This window comes from Gorilla gorilla, chromosome 20 (assembly GCF_029281585.2).
Source record: "Gorilla gorilla gorilla isolate KB3781 chromosome 20, NHGRI_mGorGor1-v2.1_pri, whole genome shotgun sequence".
Taxonomy (NCBI): Eukaryota; Metazoa; Chordata; class Mammalia; order Primates; family Hominidae; genus Gorilla; species Gorilla gorilla.
Genome location: NC_073244.2, coordinates 56,860,897 through 56,881,324, shown reverse-complemented (window position 1 = coordinate 56,881,324; position 20,428 = coordinate 56,860,897). Strand labels below are relative to the sequence as shown.

Genomic DNA, 20,428 nt, shown 5'->3' with positions numbered 1-20,428 from the left:
CCATGTTGCCCAGGCTGGTCTCTAGCTCCTGAGCTCAAGCAATGTACTCGCCTTGGCCTTCCAAAGTGTTGGAACTACAGGCACGAGCCACCACTCCAGGCTGTAATCATATATTTATTTGTATATTTAATATCTGTTCTTTGAGGCCAGGCCTGGTGCCTCACCCCTGTAATCCCAACAATTTGAAAGGCTGAGGGGAGAGGATCACTTGAACCTGCGAGTTTAACCAGCCTGGGCAACGTGGTGAGACCTCGTCTCTAAAAAAATTTAAAAAATAAAACTTAGCTGGGCTTGGTGGTGCACACCTGTGGTCCCAGCTACTCGGGAAGCTGAGGTGGGAGGATCGCTTGAGCCCAAGAGGTGGAGGCTGCAGTGAGCTGTGACTGTGCCACTGCACTCCAGCCTTGGCGACAGAGCAAGACCCTGTCTCAAGGAAAAAAATCTGTTCTTTGAGGGCAGGTGCTGAGGCTGTCATGGTCACCTTTCTGTTCCCAGGGGCCAGCACAGGATCAGGCACATGGTAGATGCCACATAGCTATTTGTTGAAGAAACAAACAAAAGCTAGCATTTTTGTTTTATTTATTAGTTATTATTATTAATATTTGAAATGGAGTTTCGCTTTTGTTGCCCAGGCTAGAGTGCGACGGCGCCATCTCTGCTCACTGCAACCTCTGCCTCCCAGGTTCAAGCAATTCTCCTGCTCCAGCCTCCCGAGTAGCTGGGATTACAAGCATGTGCCAGCACGCCCAGCTAATTTTGTATCTTTAGTAGAGACAGGGTTTCTCCATGTTGGTCAGGCTGGTCTTGAACTCCCGACCTCAGGTGATCCACCTGCCTCAGCCTCCCAAAGTGCTGGGATTACAGGCTTGAGCCACCGCGCCCGGCCTGCAAAGCCATTTCTAACTCTTGGGCCCAGAAAGGATCACCAATTTCCCTGTCATCCTCCGTTAGACTATTCGCTACTGAGACGATTTTTTTTTTTTTTTTTGAGACGAGGTGGAGGGGCGGGGGTTCTCGCTATCTTGCTCAAGCTGATCTCGAACTCCTGGGTTCGATCAATACTCAGACAATCTTGGCAGGCGCAGGAGGACCAAATTCTAGTGAATGAGATCGAGTCTCTCGGCTCTTTCCCTTCCATGTTTTCTTTTTGATTGGCCCTCGACGATCCTCAGTGACGCCTCCCGCACCGCCTCTCCCGAGAGTCCGCAGCCCTCGCTTTTCCGTGCGCACGCGCAGTATCCCGAGTGGCTCTGCCCTAGCGGATTGACGGGCAGGTTAGCCAATGGTCTCGTAATGTAGGTGGAGCGAGCCCTCGAGGATGTCCACGACCCGGCCTCTCGCTGAATATTCATGAGGGAGGCGGGTCGACGCCGCTGCACAGTCCGGCCGGCGCCATGAAGTGAGAAGGGGGCTGGGGGTCGCGCTCGCTAGCGGGCGCGGGGGGGGGGGTCTTGAAGATGGGGTCATCGGTGGGCGCGCCTGGGTCCCCAAGGGGGCGAGGGGAGGGTGAAGGGGTGGGGCGGGGGCAGCCGCAGGGAGCAGCAGTGATAGCGAGGAGACACTGAGGGGGCCCCGAGGCTCCTGAGGACCTGAGGGTTACCGGGTGCGCCGGGCCCGTCACCCTTCTCTGGGCTCGACGACCGGGCACTGTGGAGGCGGGAGAGGGGCTGAGGGGACGGGAACTGACCCAGCAGCCCCTGCCGCCAGGCTCAACGTGGACGGGCTCCTGGTCTACTTCCCGTACGACTACATCTACCCCGAGCAGTTCTCCTACATGCGGGAGCTCAAACGCACGCTGGACGCCAAGGTGGGTGGCCTGTGGGCCCGACCCGCCCACTCGACCGGTGGGGCTGCCACGCCTGGGCCTAAGACAGATTGCAGGACGTCTGGATTTTAGAAGTCCGAGGTCCCTGGGAATCCAGGACCCCATAATCTTCCGTTATCTAAAACAATAATGGTGAATAGGCTGGGCGCGGTGGCTCGCGCCTGTAATCCCAGAGCTTTGGGAGGACGAGGCGGGCGGATCACTTGAGGTCAGGAGTTGGAGACCAGCCTGGCCAACATGGTGAAACCCCGTCTGTACTAAAAATACAAAAATTAGCCAGGTGTGGTGGCGGGCGCCTGTAATCCCACCTACTCGGGAGGCTGAGGCAGGAGGATCGCTTGCGGCCAGGAGTTGGAGGCTGCAGTGAGCCATGATTGTGCCACTGCATTCCAGCCTGGGCAACAGAGTGACACCTGTCTCTTAAAAAAGAAGGGAGAAAAGTTCATTATATATCAGCTACTGTGCCAAATATTTAACCTGCAATTTCTCACTAATCCTCATAGTCATGAGGAAGGTTTTATTATTAGGCCCATTTTATTTTATTTATTTATTTTTGAGATTGAATTACAGGTGCGCGCCACCACATCTGGCTAATTTTTTGTATTTTTAGTAGAGACGGGGTTTCACCTTGTTGGCCCAGCTGGTCTTGAACTTCTGACCTCAGGTGATCCACCTGCCTCAGCCTCCCAAAGTGCTGGGATTACAGGTGTGAGCCACCACGCCTGGCTTTAGGCTCATTTTAGAGATAGGGATACTGAGGTCTGGGGAGGTGAAGGTACTTGCCTAAGACCACTCAACAAGGAGGAGGCAGAAGTGAGGTTCAAACCCACTGCCCAATCTTAACTGCTGCTGTGTTATCCTGCTGTTCTGAGTTGGTGGCATTGGGGGTCAGGGAGAGTCCCCAGAGTTTGTGTGCCCAAGGTTCTGAGACCCTGTGTGTTGCCCCTCTGGTCCCCAACATGCAGGGTCATGGAGTCCTGGAGATGCCCTCAGGCACCGGGAAGACAGTGTCCCTGTTGGCCCTGATCATGGCATACCAGAGAGTGAGTGATGCGCTGAACCCGTAAAGGCAGACAAAGGAAGGGGCGGGACAGGGACTGAGTCCGCTTGTTATCGGCAGGCATATCCGCTGGAGGTGACCAAACTCATCTACTGCTCAAGAACTGTGCCAGAGATTGAGAAGGTAAGCTGGGACTCATCCTGGTGCTCCAGCCCCACTGTTCCCTAGGCCCTATTGGTCCCCCTGGCGGTGGCCGTCACCAGCTTTCAGGGGTGTTTGGGAAGCTGGGGAAGAGGCTGGGACCTGGCAGGGCAGGGGTTTGTGCCTCCAATGAACACAAGCTCCCCCTGCCCCCCAACTTTGGAGTAGGTGATTGAAGAGCTTCGAAAGTTGCTCAACTTCTATGAGAAGCAGGAGGGCGAGAAGCTGCCATTTCTGGGACTGGCTCTGAGCTCCCGCAAAAACTTGTGTATTCACCCTGAGGTGAGCACCTGTTCCTTCTCCTTGCCCTTAGCCCAGAGGTAGAGGAAACTCTTTCGTCCAACCACAAGTCCTGGATCCCCAGGCCATATCTCTTGCAAAGGCATGCAGTGGCTACACACAGAATTCCTGTCTCAGTGGTCAAATTCTCATTCATCGTGACCCAGGCAAGCACACTTCCTCCAGGGAGTCTTCAAATTCTACCCAGGCCTAGGAGAGGTTAAAAAGGCAGCTCTTAGAGTCTCTGGCAGGCCTGGTTTCCTGGCTCTGAAACTTACTAGCCGGGTATTTATGGAGAGGCATTTTCTGCCACCTGGGCCTCAGTCTTCCTTTCTGTAAAATGGGGATAATTATGTACCTGCTTCATAAGGTTGCTGATGATAAAATTGGGTGAAATGTTGCAGCCGATGCCCTTAGCATGTACAAAGAGCTAAAAGAATGTTAGAAATTCTCATGATAGGCCAGGTGCGGTGGTTCACGCCTGTAGTCCCAGCACTTTGGGAGTCTGAGGTGGGCAGATCATTTGAGGTCAGGAGTTCGAGACCATCCTGGCCAACACGGCGAAACCCCATTTCTACTAAAAATACAAAAATTAGCCAGGGGTGGTGGTGTACACGTCGGTAATGCCAGTCGCTTGTACCCAGGAGGCAGAGGTTGCAGTGAGCTGAGGTCATGCCACTGCATTCCAGCCTGGGTGACAGAGTGAGACTCTGTCTAAAAAATAAAAAAAAAAAAAAGAAAGAAATTGTCATGATATTTATATGCATAATGATATATGACAAATACAATATTAGTTGTTATCATTAAATTATGCTATAAAATCATGGTACTTGGCTGGGCATGGTGGCTCACAACTATAATCCCAGCACTTTGGGAGGCCGAGGCGGGTGGACACCTGAGGTCGGGAGTTTGAGACCAGCCTGGCCAATATGGAGAAACCCCGTCTCTACTGAAAAAAAAAAAATTGAAAAATTAGCTGGGCACATGCCTGTAATCCCAGCTACTTGGGAGGCTGAGACAGGAGAATCGCTCGAACCCCTGAGGGGGAGGTTGCAGTGAGCCGAGATCGCGCCACTGCACTCCAGCCTGGGCAACAAGAGTGAAACTCCGTCTCAAAAAAAAAAAAAAAAAAAAAAATTGTACTCACTGTGTGCCAGGCACTGTTCTGAATACTTTACATGTGGTAACCCACAGAATGTATATATGTGTATATATTATACTTACATATATATGTGTGTGTATATATGTTTTTACGTGTGTGTGTGTGTGTGTGTGTATATATATTTTTGTTTTGTTTTGTTTTTGAGACGGAGTCTCACTCTGTCACCCAGGCTGGAGTGCAGGGGAGTGATCTTGGCTCACTGCAAGCTCCGCCTCCCGGGTTCAAGCAATTCTCCTGCCTCAGCCTCCTGAGTAGCTAGGATTACAGGTGCCCCACTACACCCGGCTAATTTGTGTGTTTTTAGTGGAGACAGTGTTTCACCATGTTGGTTAGGCTGGTCTCTAACTCCTGACCTTGTGATCCGCCCGCCTCAGCCTCCCAAAGTGCTGGGATTACAGGCATGAGCCATCGTGCCCAGCCTTATTTATTATTATTTTCGAGATGGAGTTTCACTCTTGTTGCCCAGGCTGGAGTGCAGTGGCATGATCTCAGTTCACCACAACCTCCACCTCCGAGGTTCAAGCGATTCTTCTGCCTCAGCTTCCTGAGTAGCTGGGATTACAGGCGCCCACCACCACGCCCGGCTAGTTTTTTGTATTTTTAGTAGAGATGGGGTTTCATCATGTTGGCCAGGCTGGTCTCAAACTCCCACACTGGGCCCACAGACTATATATTATATCACATTATTTGTAAGAATATGTGAGAAATAATACATCTAGTGGATGACAAAGAGCACAGGCCTCGGTGACTGATGAAAGGGGAAATGGAGAAGGAAGGGCTGGCTGCCTTGGAGCTTTCCTTTTGGTGTAGGAAAAGGATTTGTTCTTCAGAAAGAGCCTTAGGCTGTGATGGTGCCTTAGAGGGTACAGAGCAGGTCAGGGGTAAGGGGAGTCCCAGACTGTGTGGAACCTCGTTTGATTCTTAGGTCCTGCCAGGGTTCCATGTGTTTTGGCATTTCCGAGGATGAAGTAGTTATCTTCAACCTATATGCTAAAGATTTTTCAGGCTTATTGTTTTAAAATATTAGTTTTGGGCCGGGCGCGGTGGCTCACGCCTGTAATCCCAGCACTTTGGGAGGCCGAGGCGGGTGGATCACCTGAGATCAGGAGTTCGAGACCAGCTTGATCAACATGGAGAAACCCTGTCTCTACTAAAAAGACAAAATTAGCCGAGTGTGATGGCACATGTCTGTAATCCCAGCTACTTGGGAGGCTGAGACAGGAGAATCGCTTGAACCTGGGAGGCGGAGGTTGTGGTGAGCCAAGATCGTGCCATTGCACTCCAGCCTGGGCAACAGAGCAAGACTCCGTCTCAAAAAATAAAATAAAATAAAATATTAGTTTTGGCTGGCTGGGCGCAGTGGCTCAGCCTGTAATCCCAGCACTTTGGGAGGCTGAGGTGGGAGGATTGCTTGAGACCAGGAGTTTGAGACCAGCCTGGGCAACATAGCAAGACCTCATCTCGACTAAGAAGACAAAAATTAGCCGGGCATGGTGGTGCACACCTGTGGCCGCAGCTGCTCGGGAGGCTGAGGGGGGAAAGAATCACTTGAGCCTGGGAGGTCAAGGATATAGTGAGCCGTGATTGGGCCACTGCATTCCAGCCTGAGTAGCAGAGGGACTTGTCTCCAAAAACATGTATGTATAACTTGTAGTTGTAAGAATGTAACAATTTTACTACTCTCTTTTTTTTTTGAGAGGGAGTCTGGCTCCGTGGCCCAGGGTGGAGTACAGTGGCATGATCTCAGCTCACTGCAACCTCTGCCTCCTGGGTTCAAGGGATTCTCCTTCCTCAGCCTCCTGAGTAGCTGGGATTCCAGGTGTGCACCACCACACCTGGCTCATTTTTGTATTTTTATTTTTACTTATTTTTTTGAGATGGTGTCTCACTGTCGCCCAGGCTGGAGTGCTATGGCGCGATCTCTGCTCACTGCAACCTCCGCCTCCCGGATGCAAGCGATTCTCCTGCCTCAGCCTCCCGAGTAACTGGGATTACAGGCATGTGCCACCACGCCTGGCTAATGTATTTTTAGTGGAGACAGGGTTTCACCATGTTGGCCAGGCTGGTCTTGAACTCCTGACCTCGTGATCTTGTGATCTCCCCACCTCAGCCTCACAAAGTGCTGGGATTACAGGCATGAGCCACCACGCCCAGCCCAATTTTACTACTCTTGTATCCCTGCATTAAGTTCCCACGCGTCTTAACTAATAATGCAGCAGACTGAGGTTCAAGTTGTCCAAAACCCCAGCCAGCTGGGAGGTGTGGAGACCTGGGTTTGAAGAGTGGTTGGGTTTCCACCCTGTCTGGGTGCTAAGACGCCCCACACCCCCAGGTGACACCCCTGCGCTTTGGGAAGGACGTCGATGGGAAATGCCACAGCCTCACAGCCTCCTATGTGCGGGCGCAGTACCAGCATGACACCAGCCTGCCCCACTGCCGCTTCTATGAGGTTCCTGGAGGGCAGGGCTGAGGGAGGGAGGCAGGACAGGTAGCCTGGGGCAGGCAGCCTCCCTGACCCCTGGCACTCTTGTCCCAGGAATTTGACGCCCATGGGCGTGAGGTGCCCCTCCCCGCTGGCATCTACAACCTGGATGACCTGAAGGCCCTGGGGCGGCGCCAGGGCTGGTGTCCATACTTCCTTGCTCGATACTCAGTGAGGAGGCTGGTGGGGTGGGCAGAGGGGCGAGTGTGAGGGTGTGGGCTGCCCGCCCGTCTCCTGTCTGCCCATGTCTGTCTGTTGCTTGCTGTGAGTCTGCCTGTCTGCATCTCCCTGTTGGTGGGTGCCCGTATCTGTTGGTCTGTCTCTATCCATCTGCTCATACTTCTGCCTGGCCTGTGTCTGCCTCTGCAGGTCTGTGTGGGAGTGATGGGCCAGTGTGGCCAGGAGTAGGGGTAGGGGTTGGGGTGGCAGGGCCCTGGTAACCCTGCTCCCCGGCCCCCCAGATCCTGCATGCCAATGTGGTGGTTTATAGCTACCACTACCTCCTGGACCCCAAGATTGCAGACCTGGTGTCCAAGGAACTGGCCCGCAAGGCCGTCGTGGTCTTCGACGAGGCCCACAACATTGGTGAGGGGGGCGCCAGGGGCCAAAGGGACGCCAGCCCCTCTGAGTGAGGCCCCTGCAGGCCTGCCTGAGCCGGCTCTCTCCCCCTTCTCCAGACAACGTCTGCATCGACTCCATGAGCGTCAACCTCACCCGCCGGACCCTTGACCGGTGCCAGGGCAACCTGGAGACCCTGCAGAAGACGGTGCTCAGGTGGGGCCGGGGACGTCTGGCGGTGGTGCCCGCCCTGCCCCTGGGACCCTGGCCCCTGTCTGACTTGTCCCCAGGGTTGCCAGCCCCCTCCCAGCCCCAGCTCATCTCCCCGCAGGATCAAAGAGACAGACGAGCAGCGCCTGCGGGACGAGTACCGGCGTCTGGTGGAGGGGCTGCGGGAGGCCAGCGCCGCCCGGGAGACGGACGCCCACCTGGCCAACCCCGTGCTGCCCGACGAAGTGCTGCAGGGTGAGCCCCGACCCCCCGCTGCCCCCCAGTCCCTTTCCCGCCTCCCCGTGGCCGCTGATAGCGTCTCCTCGCAGAGGCAGTGCCTGGCTCCATCCGCACGGCCGAGCATTTCCTGGGCTTCCTGAGGCGGCTGCTGGAGTACGTGAAGTGGCGGCTGCGTGTGCAGCATGTGGTGCAGGAGAGCCCGCCCGCCTTCCTGAGCGGCCTGGCCCAGCGCGTGTGCATCCAGCGCAAGCCCCTCAGGTGCGGCCCCAGACAGCGCGCGGGGTGGGGGCCCGGCAGGTCCTGGTTATGCAGAGCCGCGTCCTCCACGCCGGTAGCCCCGCGTCACCATTTCAACGTCAGGAGTGAGTGAGCTGGGCGAGGCACGTGGGACCTTGTCTGGTGTAACCTGGCAGGTCCGGGAGCAAGGTTGGAGCTGATCCTGGGTCCATGCGTCGGGCAGGGGCCTGGCAGGCAACACCTGGCTGGATTGGAGAATCTACCCCACCCAAGAGAGAGTGGGAGCACCATTTACAGAGGGGCGGGCTGGGGGAGGAGCCAAGGAGGGTGGGAGGTGAGAGCTGGGAGCTAAGCCAGGCCACAGCGGCAGGGAGGGAGTGTGTTGAGAACCAACTGGTGGGGGCCTGGACAGGGGCTTCTGCTGGGAGCAGAAACCAGTACCAGGGCCTCGCAGGCTGGGAGCTGGAGGAGGAGGCCCCGGCCCATGTCTCTTCCCACCGATGCCTCTAATCTTCCAAACCTGAGGGCAGGGGCGTCCCCATGGAGTAGTCTGGGCGCATTTTGGGGGAGTCAGTCTCTTGAGGCACAGGGCAGGCAGAGAATGACCAAGGGATACGAGGGGGCTTTTCCTTTGGGTAAGTCATGGGTCTTCTTTGAACTGCAGTTTCCTCCTTTGTAAAATGGCCAAGGAGTCGGGTCTTTACTTCACAGGGTTCTTTGGTGGGTTAATGAGAGAGCAGCGAAGCCAATCACCTACCCTGCCCTGAGCACTAAGGAGGAGCTAAGCCCTTTATGTTCCTTACCTCAGTTGCACCCCCAGTACAGCATCCCCACCCTGCAAATGAGGACACTGGGACTCCCAGAGGGGAAGCCTTTGCCCAGAGCCACACAACACTGTGCCCGGTAGTTGGGGCTTGAAGCCAGGCCTGTGGGCTCCAAAGGCCCTGGCTGCCCTGCCTCTGTGGGTGAGGCCACCTTCCATGTGGGTTTGCCCATCTTCCCCAGGATTGGAGACTTGTGAGGGCAAAGAGGGGATCTCAGTCACTCAACACACATTCCCCAAGTGCCTGCTTCATGCTGGGGACACAGCCGTAGAGGCTCCATGGCCCAGTGGAGGGGACAGACTCATCCCCAGCTAGCGACCAGCCGGGGTAGGCGCCTGGGGTTAGAGGAGACAGGCTGGGAGGGCTGACGTGTGGGAGGCAGGTTTGCAAGTGTGACTGCCCGCCTGGCTTCAAAGCCAGCTGCTCCGTGACCCTGCCTCGGCCCTGCCTGTGTGCGGTTGTGGCCGAGTGGCCCTGCACATGCGTGAGTGTGTGGACGCAGTATCCATGGGACTCTGTGGGATGTGGGTGTTGACTGCATTCCTCTGTGAGCCCATGGGGTTCCGACACCGTGTGTGTCCCCATAGGTGCATGAGAGGCAGTGGGAGAGGCTCTGGGTGTGAATGCGTGACCATGTGGCCATGCAGGATTAATGGCATGACTGGGGGTTTCTGGGTGTGATTGTGCATCTCTTGTTTTGATCAGAACCCACTTAGGGCCAGGTGCAGTGGCTCACACCTGTCATCCCAGCACTTTGGGAGGCTGAGGCAGGTGGATCACGAGGTCAGAAGTTCAAGACCAGCCTGGCCAACATAGTGAAAGTCCGTCTCTACTAAAAGTACAAAAATTAGCTGAGTGTGGTGGCAGACACCTGTAATCCCAGCTACTTGGGAGGCTGAGGCAGGAGAATCATTTGAACCCAGGAGGCGGAGTCGAGATGGTACCGGTGCTCTCCAGCCTGGATGACAGGGCAAGACTCCGTCTGAACAAAGAAAAAAAAAGAAAAAGAAAAAAAAGAACCCACTTAGGAGGTCGTGCTAGCAGGTGTGACAAGTGACCACATGACTCTGGAGTGTCTGATTATTGCTCTGTCTGTGCCATTATGTGGCAGTGGCTATTTGTGACATGCAGGTGTACAGCGTGGGGGTGCAAGTTTCTAAAACAGGCCCGGTGCCCGCCCTCACTGAGTGCTCATTGTCTGGGGAGACAGGCACGTGACCGTCGTGATGGCGGAGGCAGGGCTGCTGGTCCTGCTCATGCTTCCTTCTGCCCCCCTGACCCCGTCTCTCCTCCCCACCAGATTCTGTGCTGAACGCCTCCGGTCCCTGCTGCATACTCTGGAGATCACCGACCTTGCTGACTTCTCCCCGCTTACCCTCCTTGCTAACTTTGCCACCCTTGTCAGCACCTATGCCAAAGGTAAGCTCACCTTTTTCTGTCCCTGCTGGGCCTCCTAGCAGCTGGAATCAGGGTCCCAGCAGGGTCTAGAGGGTTGTTGGCAGGAACTTGGACACACAGGGCTTTGTGGGGCTTGGCTTGGAAGTGTGGGCCCTATGTTGAAGGCAGTGGGGAGCCATACATAGTTCTTGAGTAAGCCTTGTGCTCAGATTTATATTTTCACAGACTTCCTCGGACTGCAGAGTGGAGAAGGATGGCATGGGCAGTGGTAAGGGAGGAGGCCAGAGAAATTCTATGGGGTCAGCTCACACTAGAGGGCACGGTAATGAGTTGATCTTTGTGCTCCTGAGGGCACTGGGGAGCCATGGCAGGTTCTAGCAAGCAAGGTGCCAGGTCAGATTTGTGCTTTTTTTTTTTTTTTGAGACGGAGTCTTGCTCTGTTGCCAGGCTGGAGTGCAGTGGTGTGATGTTGGCTCACTGCAGCCTCTGCCTCCTGGGTTCAAGCAATTCTCCTGCCTCAGTCTCCCGAGTATCTGGGACTACAGGCGCATGCCACTATACCCAGCTAATTTTTGTATTTTTAGTAGAGGTGGGGTTTCACCATGTTGGCCAGGATGGTCTCGATCTCCTGACCTCATGATCCACCGGCCTCGGCCTCCCAAAGTGCTGGGATTACAGGCGTGAGCCACTGCGCCCGGCCCAGAGTTGTGCTTTGGAAAGATTTCTTCTGGGTGCTGGACGCAGTGGTTCGTGCCTGTAATCCCAGCACTTTGGGACGGTGAGGCAGGCAGATGACCTGAGGTCAGGAGTTCGAGACCGGCCTGGTGAACATGGCGAAACCCCATCTTTACTAAAAATACAAAAATTAGCCGGGGCCAGACATGGTGGCTCACGCCCATAATCCCAGCAGTTTGGGGGGCTGAGGTGGGCAGATCACTTGAGGTCAGGAGTTTGAGACCAGCCTGACCAACATGGTGAAACCCTGTCTCTACTAAAAATACAACAATTTGCCAGGCATGGTGGCGGGCTCCTGTAATCCCAGCTACTTGAGAGGCTGAGGCAGGAGAATTGCTTGAGCCCAGGAGGCAGAGGTTACAGTGAGCCAAGATTGTGGCACTGCACTCCAGCCTGGGCAACAGAGCAAGACTTCGTCTCAAAAAAAAAAAAAAAAAAAAAAAAATAGGCCGGGCGTGGTGGTTTATGCCTGTAATCCCAGTACTTTGGGAGGCCGAGGCGGGCGGATCTCGAGGTCAGGAGATCAAGACCATCCTGGCTAACATGGTGAAACCCCGTCTCTACTAAAAATACAAAAAAAGTTAGCTGGGCGTGGTGGCGGGCGCCTGTAGTCCCAGCTACTCAGGAGGCTGAGGCAGGAGAATGGCGTGAACCCAGGAGGCAGAGCTTGCAGTGAGCCGAGATCGTGCGCACTCCTGCCTGGGCGACAGAGCGAAGACTCCGTCTCAAAAAAAAAAAAAAAAAAAAACAGGCCTGGCATAGTGGCTTATGTCTGTAATCCCAGCACTTTGGGAGGCTGAGGTGGGTGGATCACCTGAGGTCAGGAGTTCGAGACCAGCCTGACCAATATGGTGAAACCCCGTCTCTACTAAAAATACAAAAATTAGCTGGATGTGGTGGCGCGCACCTATAGTTCCAACTACTCAGGAGCCTGAGACAGGAGAATTGCTTGAACCCGGGAGGCAGAGGTTGCAGTGAGCCGAGATCACACCAGCTGCACTCCAGCCTAGGTGAAAACGAGAGTCTGTCTCAAAAAAAAAAAAGAGTTCTTCTGGTAGGGACTAGAGGCAGGAGACTGGGTGGCAGGCAGGGACCTGAGCAGGAGGGGAGGGGCCTTGGCCAGGATGTGGCCATGGGGAGAGAGAAAGGTATGGTTTGGAGAGATGTGTGGGAGGTAGAGAGGCTGGAATGTGGGGAGCGTGGTGCCTGGGTTTTGGGACCAGGGACAAGAGGAGTAGAGGCTGATGTTCAGATTTTCAGGTTACAAGAGAGGGACATCATTCTGGAGGCTTTATGGGCTTGTGTTCCCTCCCCATCCTCAGCGTGAAACTGACCAGGGGCTCAGTCTGCCTCCTGGGGGTTTCTCCTGTACCCAGGAAACCAGATCGGGCCTTATGTCCTGTGGCAGGGCCTGACAGGAGGATGGAGATCTGGGCCCTTGCCCTGGGGCTGGATAGCGAGGCCGGCTGGCTGCTGCTTTTGCCTCTGTCTCTCTGTCCTGCCCCATCTTCCATCCCTACCTTTGTCATTCTCTACCCACTATTTCCCATCTGCCAACACCTCATGTTCTTTCACCTGGATCATCCTTCCTCATCTTCCTCATCCCCCAACCACCTCCCCCTCATCCTTAGGTTCTCAGCTTAGTAGAGATGTCTTGTCCTCCAGGAAGCCCTCCCTGACCCCTAGGCTGAGTCAGGCCCCTCCTCTGGGCACCTCTGTCCCAGCACTGCCCACTCTCAGTCATCACTGTCTGAGGACAAGTCTGTCTCCTACTGGACTGCGAACCCATGCGAGCAGGGGCAAGGCTGGCTTGGTCACCACTGTGTCCCCAGCACAGAGGACTTGATTTTTTTTTCACTGTGTGAAACTGAATATGTAAATTCATTCATTCATTTATTTCTTCAACAAACAGGCCAGGCTCAGCACTGTGGAAGCAGCAGGAACCAAAAAAGATCTCATCCCTAACCCCCCAGAACTTATATTCCAGATGGGAAAACCAGTAGCAAAGATGCAGCCAAATAAACAAGGAAATAATTCCAGAAAGTGACAGTTAACATGAAAAAAAATACATTGTTGTGTTGGAATATGTCTGCGTAGAAAAGGTGGCTGGGGAGGGCCTCTCGGAGGGGCTGACTTTTGAGCAGTCTCAGATGACCAAATGGAGCCGCCTTGGGAGGTTTTCCAGGCCACATGGGACCAGCAAGTATAAAGGCCCTGGGGGGACTGAGCCTGCTGATTTTTGAAGGTCAGGCACCAGGCCACTGGAGGCATGTGGGGGCCATGGGAGGCTTCTTGGGGCGGGGAGGTGACATGGCTGGACTCAGGGACTCAGGTTTCCCTAGGGTCCCTCTGGCTGCCGTGAAGCGAGCAGGGGATGCTGGGTCCAGGCAGGAGGTGATGGTGGCTGGCCCCGCATGGGGTCGGAGGCAGTGGGCGAATTGCAGGTAGGTTTTGGAGGCAGAGCTGCCTGGCTTTGCTGATGGCTTAGGTAGAAAGGTCGTGGGAGGCCAGGCACAGTGGCTCATACTTGTAATCCTGGCACTTTGGGAGCCTGAGGCAGGTGGACCACTGGAGGTCCCCCATTTCTACTAAAAATACAGAAATTAGCTGGGTGTGTTGTAGGGGGGTGTCCCTATAATCCCAGCTACTCAAGAGGCTGAGGCAGGAGAATCAATCACTTGAACCCAGGAGGCAGAGCTTGCAGTGAGCCGAGATCATGCCACTGCACTCTAGCCTGGGCGACAGCGTGAGGCTCCATCTCAAAAAACAAAAACAAGAAAAGGTCATGGGAGAAAGCTTGAGGGTCTGGCTCCTGGCTTTAGCGTGGGTGCTGGGCGGCCCATGCGGTGCTGGGAGAGTGAGCAGTGGGCGGGGCTGTGGCGCTCTCTACTTGGGATCCTTCGTGAAAGTTTGCACAGGTGTGGGCCCGAAGTGGACAGGTTGGGGTGTATTTTGGACTCAGATGCCTGGTTTGGGGCTTAAGCAGCTCATGTTTGGTCGCATTCACTCCCAGGCAGTACGGGGTGGAGATTGGGGTGAAGCGAGGGAGCAGGAGAGGGAATGACTGAGTGGGTGCAGCTGTGGCTGTAGTGGGGTAATCTCACCCCTCCTTGCCTGCCCTCTGCAGGCTTCACCATCATCATCGAGCCCTTTGACGACAGAACCCCGACCATTGCCAACCCCATCCTGCACTTCAGGTGGGACCCTGCCCTGTGAGGGTGTGAATGCTCTGTGGGTCGGGGGCCCAGCCCCCTAGGCCCTCACTGCCCTCATCTTTCTCCAGCTGCATGGACGCCTCGCTGGCCATCAAACCCGTATTCGAGCGTTTCCAGTCTGTCATCATCACATCTGGGGTGAGGACCCTTCCCCTGTCCCCTCCTAGTCCCTGACCTCCCTCCATGGGCCTCCTGGTCCCTGCCCAGTCCTGCTGAGATCCCTCCCACTGTCCCCCCACAGACACTGTCCCCGCTGGACATCTACCCCAAGATCCTGGACTTCCACCCCGTCACCATGGCAACCTTCACCATGACGCTGGCACGGGTCTGCCTCTGCCCTATGGTGAGTGGGAGAGGCTAGGGCTGGGGCCGGGAGGGGAGATGGGGCAAAGGGCTGCCCTCCTTCCTTGGCTTCCCCCACTGCTCAGGCAGGAGAGCTTTACAGCGAAGAGGCTGGGTTCGGGATTCAGACAGACTTAGGCTTGATTCTGCTTCTCTGTGGGCTCGACTCTCAAGCCTCAGTTTTCTCATCTGTGAAATGGGAATGTATCCTCCCCGATCTCCCAGGGTGGTTGAGAGGATTGAGAGAGAGAGAACTGGGGTAAACCACTTAGGTCGCCCAGGGCCTGACACAGGTAGGCGCTTAGTCAGCATCTTAGCATCTTGCCGAGTATGTGGTCTGGCTGTGACCCAGGTAAGTGAGCCTTTCTCTCCATCTCCGTCTCTGTAACACGTGCATGTCAACATGAGCGCTCAGTCCCTTATCTGAAGTCCCCAGGCTGGATGTGGTTTTTTGTTTTTGTTTTTGTTTTGCGATGGAGTCTTGCTCTGTTGCCCAGGCTGGAGTGCAGTGGCGCGGATCTCAGCTCACTGCAACCTCCGCCTCCTGGATTCAGGTGATTCTCATGCTTCAGCCTCCTGAGTAGCTGGTACAGGCATGTGCCACGATGCCCAGCTAATTTTTGTAATTTTAGTAGAGACGGGGTTTCACCATGTTGGCCAGGCTGGTCTGAAACTCCTGACCTCAAGTGATCCGCCCGCCTGGTCCTCCCAAAGTGCTGGGATTACAGGTGTGAGCCACTGCGCGCAGCCATTTGTTTTGGAATTCAGAATTTTCCAGCCTTTAGAGACAAGGCATATGCTGTGTGGTGTGTGATGCCCACAGTGGGGTCTGGGCGACTCCCCTGAGTCAAACTCCCATTTCGGCAGTAAAAGATTGGGAAGCATCACACTAAGGAGTAAGTCAGGCCTCTGGAGAGACTCGGGGCAGGGCAGGTTTTGCTACTTAATGAGTTTGTGCCAAACTTGAAAAAGAAATGTGTTCAGAGCTTTTGGCTTTTGGAGTTGCCTGTCAGAGGTTGTGGACCGGTAATGACCCCCACTGCATGGTGGTTGTGTGAGGTTGCCGGCTGGTGGGATGCCCACCGGCATGGCGAGGGGTGTTCTTTGGGATCCGGCTGGCCCAGGGCCTGGGGCTGGCTAGAGTGTAGCTGCTGGTGGAGAGTGTGGACAGACTTGGGTCCGGTTCCATCTTTGCCACCTGTTTGCTGTGTGACCTTGGGCAGGCAACTCACCTTCTCTGAGCCCAGGTCATTTGTGCAATGCAGATAACAGGGTTGCTGAGGGTTCATTCAATGACATTGTGTTTATAAAAAGTTTAGAGCAGACTGGGTGTGGTGGCTCATGCTTGTAATCCCAGCACTCTGGGAGGCCAAGGCGGGATGGTCGCTTGAGGCCAGGTGTTCAAGATCAGCCTGGGCAACATGGTGACACCCTGTCTCTCTTTAAAAAAAAAAAAGCTTAGAACAGCACCAGCAGGTGGTCAGCACTCACGCTGGAGCAGTTGCTGCTGCCTCGCTTATCGTGACCTCTGTTGCTCTCTTCAGATCATCGGCCGTGGCAATGACCAGGTGGCCATCAGCTCCAAATTTGAGACCCGGGAGGATATTGGTATGCTGCCAGTGGGGCTGGTTTCTGTGGGTTCCAAGAGGGGAGGTGTATCAGTCAGATGGGCTGAGTCATGCTGCTGTAACAAATATCCCTGGCCTTAGTTGCTCAGCCCAGAGCTTCCTTCTTGCCCGTGGTACACGTCCACTGTGAGCTGGTAGGGGCCTGCCCTGTGTCTCCTCACCTGGGAACCTCCACCGCTGGGTGTGTCAGAGGCAGCATGATGTGACAGGTGGGATCACAGTGGTCACAGTGAATTGTGCACTAGTTCCTAAGGGTGCTCCCCTGGAAGTGACACATGGCCTTTTTTTGAGACAGAGTCTTGCTCTGTTGCCTAGGCTGGAGTGCAGTGGCATGATCTCGGCTCACTGCAGTCTCTGCCTTGCGGGTTCAAGTGATTCTCGTGCCTCAGCCTCCCGAGTAGCTGGGATTACAGGCCTTTGCCACCATGCTGGGCTAATTTTTGTATTTTTAGTAGAGATGGGGTTTCGCCATGTTGGCCAGGCTAATCTCAAACTCCTGACTTCAGATGATCCACCCGCCTTGGCCTCCCAAAGTGCTGGGATTACAGGCGTGAGCCACAGCACCCGGCCCCTTCTGCACTCATTTCATTGGCCATGGCAAATCACATAGCCAGGTGTGACTTCAGGAAGTGGCAGGGAGGGTCCTCAAACACACCCGGGAGGAGGAGGAGGGGGATATGTGTGAAAAGCCTGACAGCCAGCCTCAGTGGGGTTTCCAGAAACTCCTAGTTCTAAGAGAAGGAAGGAGGACCTGGGCCAGGAGAGGGCCCAACCTCTGACCCCTCGCAGCTGTGATCCGGAACTATGGGAACCTCCTGCTGGAGATGTCCGCTGTGGTCCCTGATGGCATCGTGGCCTTCTTCACCAGCTACCAGTACATGGAGAGCACCGTGGCCTCCTGGTATGAGCAGGTACGCCTGGCCACCCCCTCCCTGCACCTGCTCTCCTCAGCCCCTGGCACTGCACCGCTATGTCAGCTTCATTCCTCTTATACTCTGATGGTGACAGGTTTCCTGTGTGACAGGAGAGTGCGTGTGGCATGTAGGAATGGGGTGTAAGCAGCACACACCCCCATGCCCCGCCCCCAGTACATCAGGCTGAGAACGCAGATATAAGCCCCAATGTGGGCCCCTCCCTCAGAGGAATACCCTGTGGCAGAGTCACCCCCACGTTCTAGGTTCCTTGCTTCTCTGCTGCTGTTTGGGGTTATCCATCCCTGTTATCCTCCAGCACAGATGGCCTGGTGGGGAGGCCCAGGTAGCAGGCGTGGCTCTAGCTGGGTTAGAGGAATTCTAGAGAATTAACGCTGGACCGAGACTCGGGGCGAGCCTCTCAAGGGTCTGCAGGAGCCCCTTCAGGGAAGCAGGTAGAGGAGGTCGTGGGGCATTCTGGAAACAGGGCTCACCACAGCCAGGCCCTGGGTGACCAGCAGGACATGGGTGGGAGGGGAGGCCACTCTGCACTTTGTGCCTCTGAGCACACCATGGCCGGGCTCTCAGGAGTGGGTGAAAGCACCTTGGGGTGAGGTGAGTGAACTTGGCTAATCCAGGTATTGGAAAGGCATGCATGGGAGGCGGGAACGTCATCCTCACAGCCAGGACATTGGCCTTGTGCCTCAATAGGCGGCTTCCACGTGGCGGGAAAGGTGACCCAGTCCCCACAGCCCAGGTGCCTTTTGTGTCCTACTTAAGACACCTTTGCCTACCGCAAGGTCATAAAGAGAGGCTCCTTTGTTTCCTTCTAGGAGCTTGTGGTGTTAGCTTTCACATCCAGGTCTATGAGGTACCTCAAATTCATCTTTGTATGTGGTGTGAAGTAGGGGGTCAAGGTTCATTTTTTGGTTCCATTTGGAAATCCACTTGCTCCAGTAAAAGCTCTCCCCCCTGAACTGCACAGGTGGCTATGTGTTTCTGGACCCTCCATTCTGTCCCACTGGTCTGTCCTTGCATTGGCTCCACACTGTCTCTATTGTAGTGTCACATGGGAAGTCTCAGGGCAGCCTGATTGGCTCTGCCTGCCTCACAGTCAGCCCCTTCACCAATCGCTGGCAGGGGTTGGGGTGCCCTGATTGGCCACCCGCTTGGGCCACATGCCTGCCCCACTTATCCAGCAATGATTGGTTCCCCACCCAGATCACTGTTTCCCCAAAGAACTGAGGTTGGACAATTCCACCCTCCCTCACATCTCAGATGAGCCAGCTGAGGCCCAGAGAAATGGTGATGTGGGAGTCCCCAGAAGAGTTGGATGTAACCAGGATGGCTGTGCCCTGACCCCACCCTCTGCCACCCCCACCCTGACCTCCCTGGGTCCTTCCCCAGGGGATCCTTGAGAACATCCAGAGGAACAAGCTGCTCTTTATTGAGACCCAGGATGGTGCCGAAACCAGTGTCGCCCTGGAGAAGTACCAGGAGGTGGGTGTGCGAGGCCAGCATGGAGAGGGTGGGGGAGGTGGCTCCGAGGAGTGACCTAGCTTGCGTCTCGGCCTCCCCACCTCAGGCCTGCGAGAACGGCCGCGGGGCCATCCTGCTGTCAGTGGCCCGGGGCAAAGTGTCCGAGGGAATCGACTTTGGTGAGTGGACTGGGCTCTTCCTCCCCATGTGTCTTCCCAGAGCTCTCTAGAACACCTGCCCGCTCTGCTGTCTGCTCCCACGGGGAAGCACCCACCCACAGCCTAGGTGCACAGAGGGGCCCTCCCCTCTGTCCCTAGGCACCCAGCGGGAACACACCCTCTCCCCCCCACTCAGACACAGCATCCTGGGTCGCGTGAGGCTGTGCCTGTCCCACCAGCCACACTTGTAACCCCCCTCGCCCCCTCTCCTCTGCCCACCAGTGCACCACTATGGGCGGGCCGTCATCATGTTTGGCGTCCCCTACGTCTACACACAGAGCCGCATTCTCAAGGTGAGTAGCTCTGTCTCCCAGGGAGTCCCACAGTGTTAGGACCAAGGGAGGGGTGGCTCCCCCACCTCCCCAGCTTCTCATCCTCCGTATCTGCAGGCGCGGCTGGAATACCTGCGGGACCAGTTCCAGATTCGTGAGAATGACTTTCTTACCTTTGATGCCATGCGCCACGCGGCCCAGTGTGTGGGTCGGGCCATCAGGGGCAAGACGGACTACGGCCTCATGGTCTTTGCCGACAAGGTACAGCTTCAGGGGTGCCCCTGTGCTCCCGTCCCAGGCTCCAAGAACCAGGCTGTTTGTTTCCCGTTCATTTCCCGGGTGGGTCGCAGGGTGGAGAGCGGCCCAGGCTCCCCGAAACTCGGGTCCTGACCTTCTGTCCGTGGCCTGCGCTTCTGCCCATAGCGGTTTGCCCGTGGGGACAAGCGGGGGAAGCTGCCCCGCTGGATCCAGGAGCACCTCACAGATGCCAACCTCAACCTGACTGTGGACGAGGGTGTCCAGGTGGCCAAGTACTTCCTGCGGCAGATGGCACAGCCCTTCCACCGGGTGAGGCCTGCGTCCCCCTCCCGGCACCCTCCCAGGCTGAGCTCCTCCTCCAGAAAGTCCCCGTGGATTCTCCCCACCCTCAGCCTGCCTGTCCTCCTGCCCTCAGCAAAGAGAAGTTTATCGTGCATCTACGTGCCAGGCTCTGGGGGGTAGGGGGAGATTCGAGGGGCCACAAATGCCAGCAGGTGGCCCAGGCAAGGCAGGGTGAGAGCAGTTGGGGTGAGGAGGCATTGGGCGTTTTCAGGAGAGACAGTGCTGGCCTGGAGAAAGCCGGTCCTTTTCCTACTCCCTGGCTGGCTCCTCCCTCAGCCCCATCTTATGTTGACAGGGATGGCCCACTCTGGATTATACAGACATCTCCAAATTCAAACATCCTGTCCCTACTGGCCATGCGGTGGGGGTGGTTGGGGAAGTGCAGCAGCTGCCTGGGCCCCTGCCCAACAGTGCCCCCCTCTCCTCTGTTCTCTGCAGGAGGATCAGCTGGGCCTGTCCCTGCTCAGCCTGGAGCAGCTAGAATCAGAGGAGACGCTGCAGAGAATAGAGCAGATTGCTCAGCAGCTCTGAGTGGGGCGGGTGGGGCCCATAAACGGTTCCTGGTGACTCCTGAGTCTTGCCTGGCCCTGGTTCCCAGCGGCGGTGGTGCTA

At 55.8% G+C, this 20,428-nt stretch overlaps 1 protein-coding gene across 4 annotated transcripts; it reads left to right on the top strand.

Moving 5' to 3' along the window:
* The first annotated feature begins 1,291 nt into the window (after positions 1 to 1,291).
* Positions 1,292 to 20,383, top strand: ERCC2 (ERCC excision repair 2, TFIIH core complex helicase subunit). 4 transcript variants are annotated; one of them, XR_010131986.1, is made up of 24 exons: positions 1,292 to 1,399; positions 1,708 to 1,807; positions 2,791 to 2,868; positions 2,946 to 3,008; positions 3,195 to 3,308; positions 6,800 to 6,916; positions 7,004 to 7,120; positions 7,411 to 7,534; positions 7,627 to 7,723; positions 7,839 to 7,972; positions 8,047 to 8,215; positions 10,319 to 10,437; positions 14,279 to 14,348; positions 14,435 to 14,504; positions 14,608 to 14,709; positions 16,253 to 16,316; positions 17,126 to 17,247; positions 18,081 to 18,118; positions 18,655 to 18,747; positions 18,833 to 18,905; positions 19,167 to 19,237; positions 19,334 to 19,477; positions 19,640 to 19,783; positions 20,255 to 20,383. XR_010131986.1 is itself a non-coding variant. In XM_019016401.3 (23 exons), exons 1-23 carry the CDS (start codon positions 1,395 to 1,397, stop codon positions 20,345 to 20,347), a joined length of 2,283 nt encoding a protein of 760 aa, XP_018871946.1. In that variant the 5' UTR covers positions 1,292 to 1,394; the 3' UTR covers positions 20,348 to 20,383. The 4 variants fall into 4 exon arrangements, 3 of the variants coding, with proteins under 3 accessions (XP_018871946.1, XP_055225705.1, XP_018871947.1); XM_019016401.3 differs by lacking the exon at positions 18,081 to 18,118; XM_055369730.1 differs by lacking the exons at positions 2,791 to 2,868; positions 18,081 to 18,118.
* Positions 20,384 to 20,428: the final 45 nt, after the last annotated feature.

Excerpts from the sequence above, each read along its gene's own strand:
- ERCC2 (XM_019016401.3), top strand. Across the intron at positions 8,216-10,318 it reads ATCCAGCGCAAGCCCCTCAG|ATTCTGTGCTGAACGCCTCC; the intron begins GTGCGGCCCCAG and ends CCTCCCCACCAG. Across the intron at positions 16,317-17,125 it reads TGAGACCCGGGAGGATATTG|CTGTGATCCGGAACTATGGG; the intron begins GTATGCTGCCAG and ends GACCCCTCGCAG.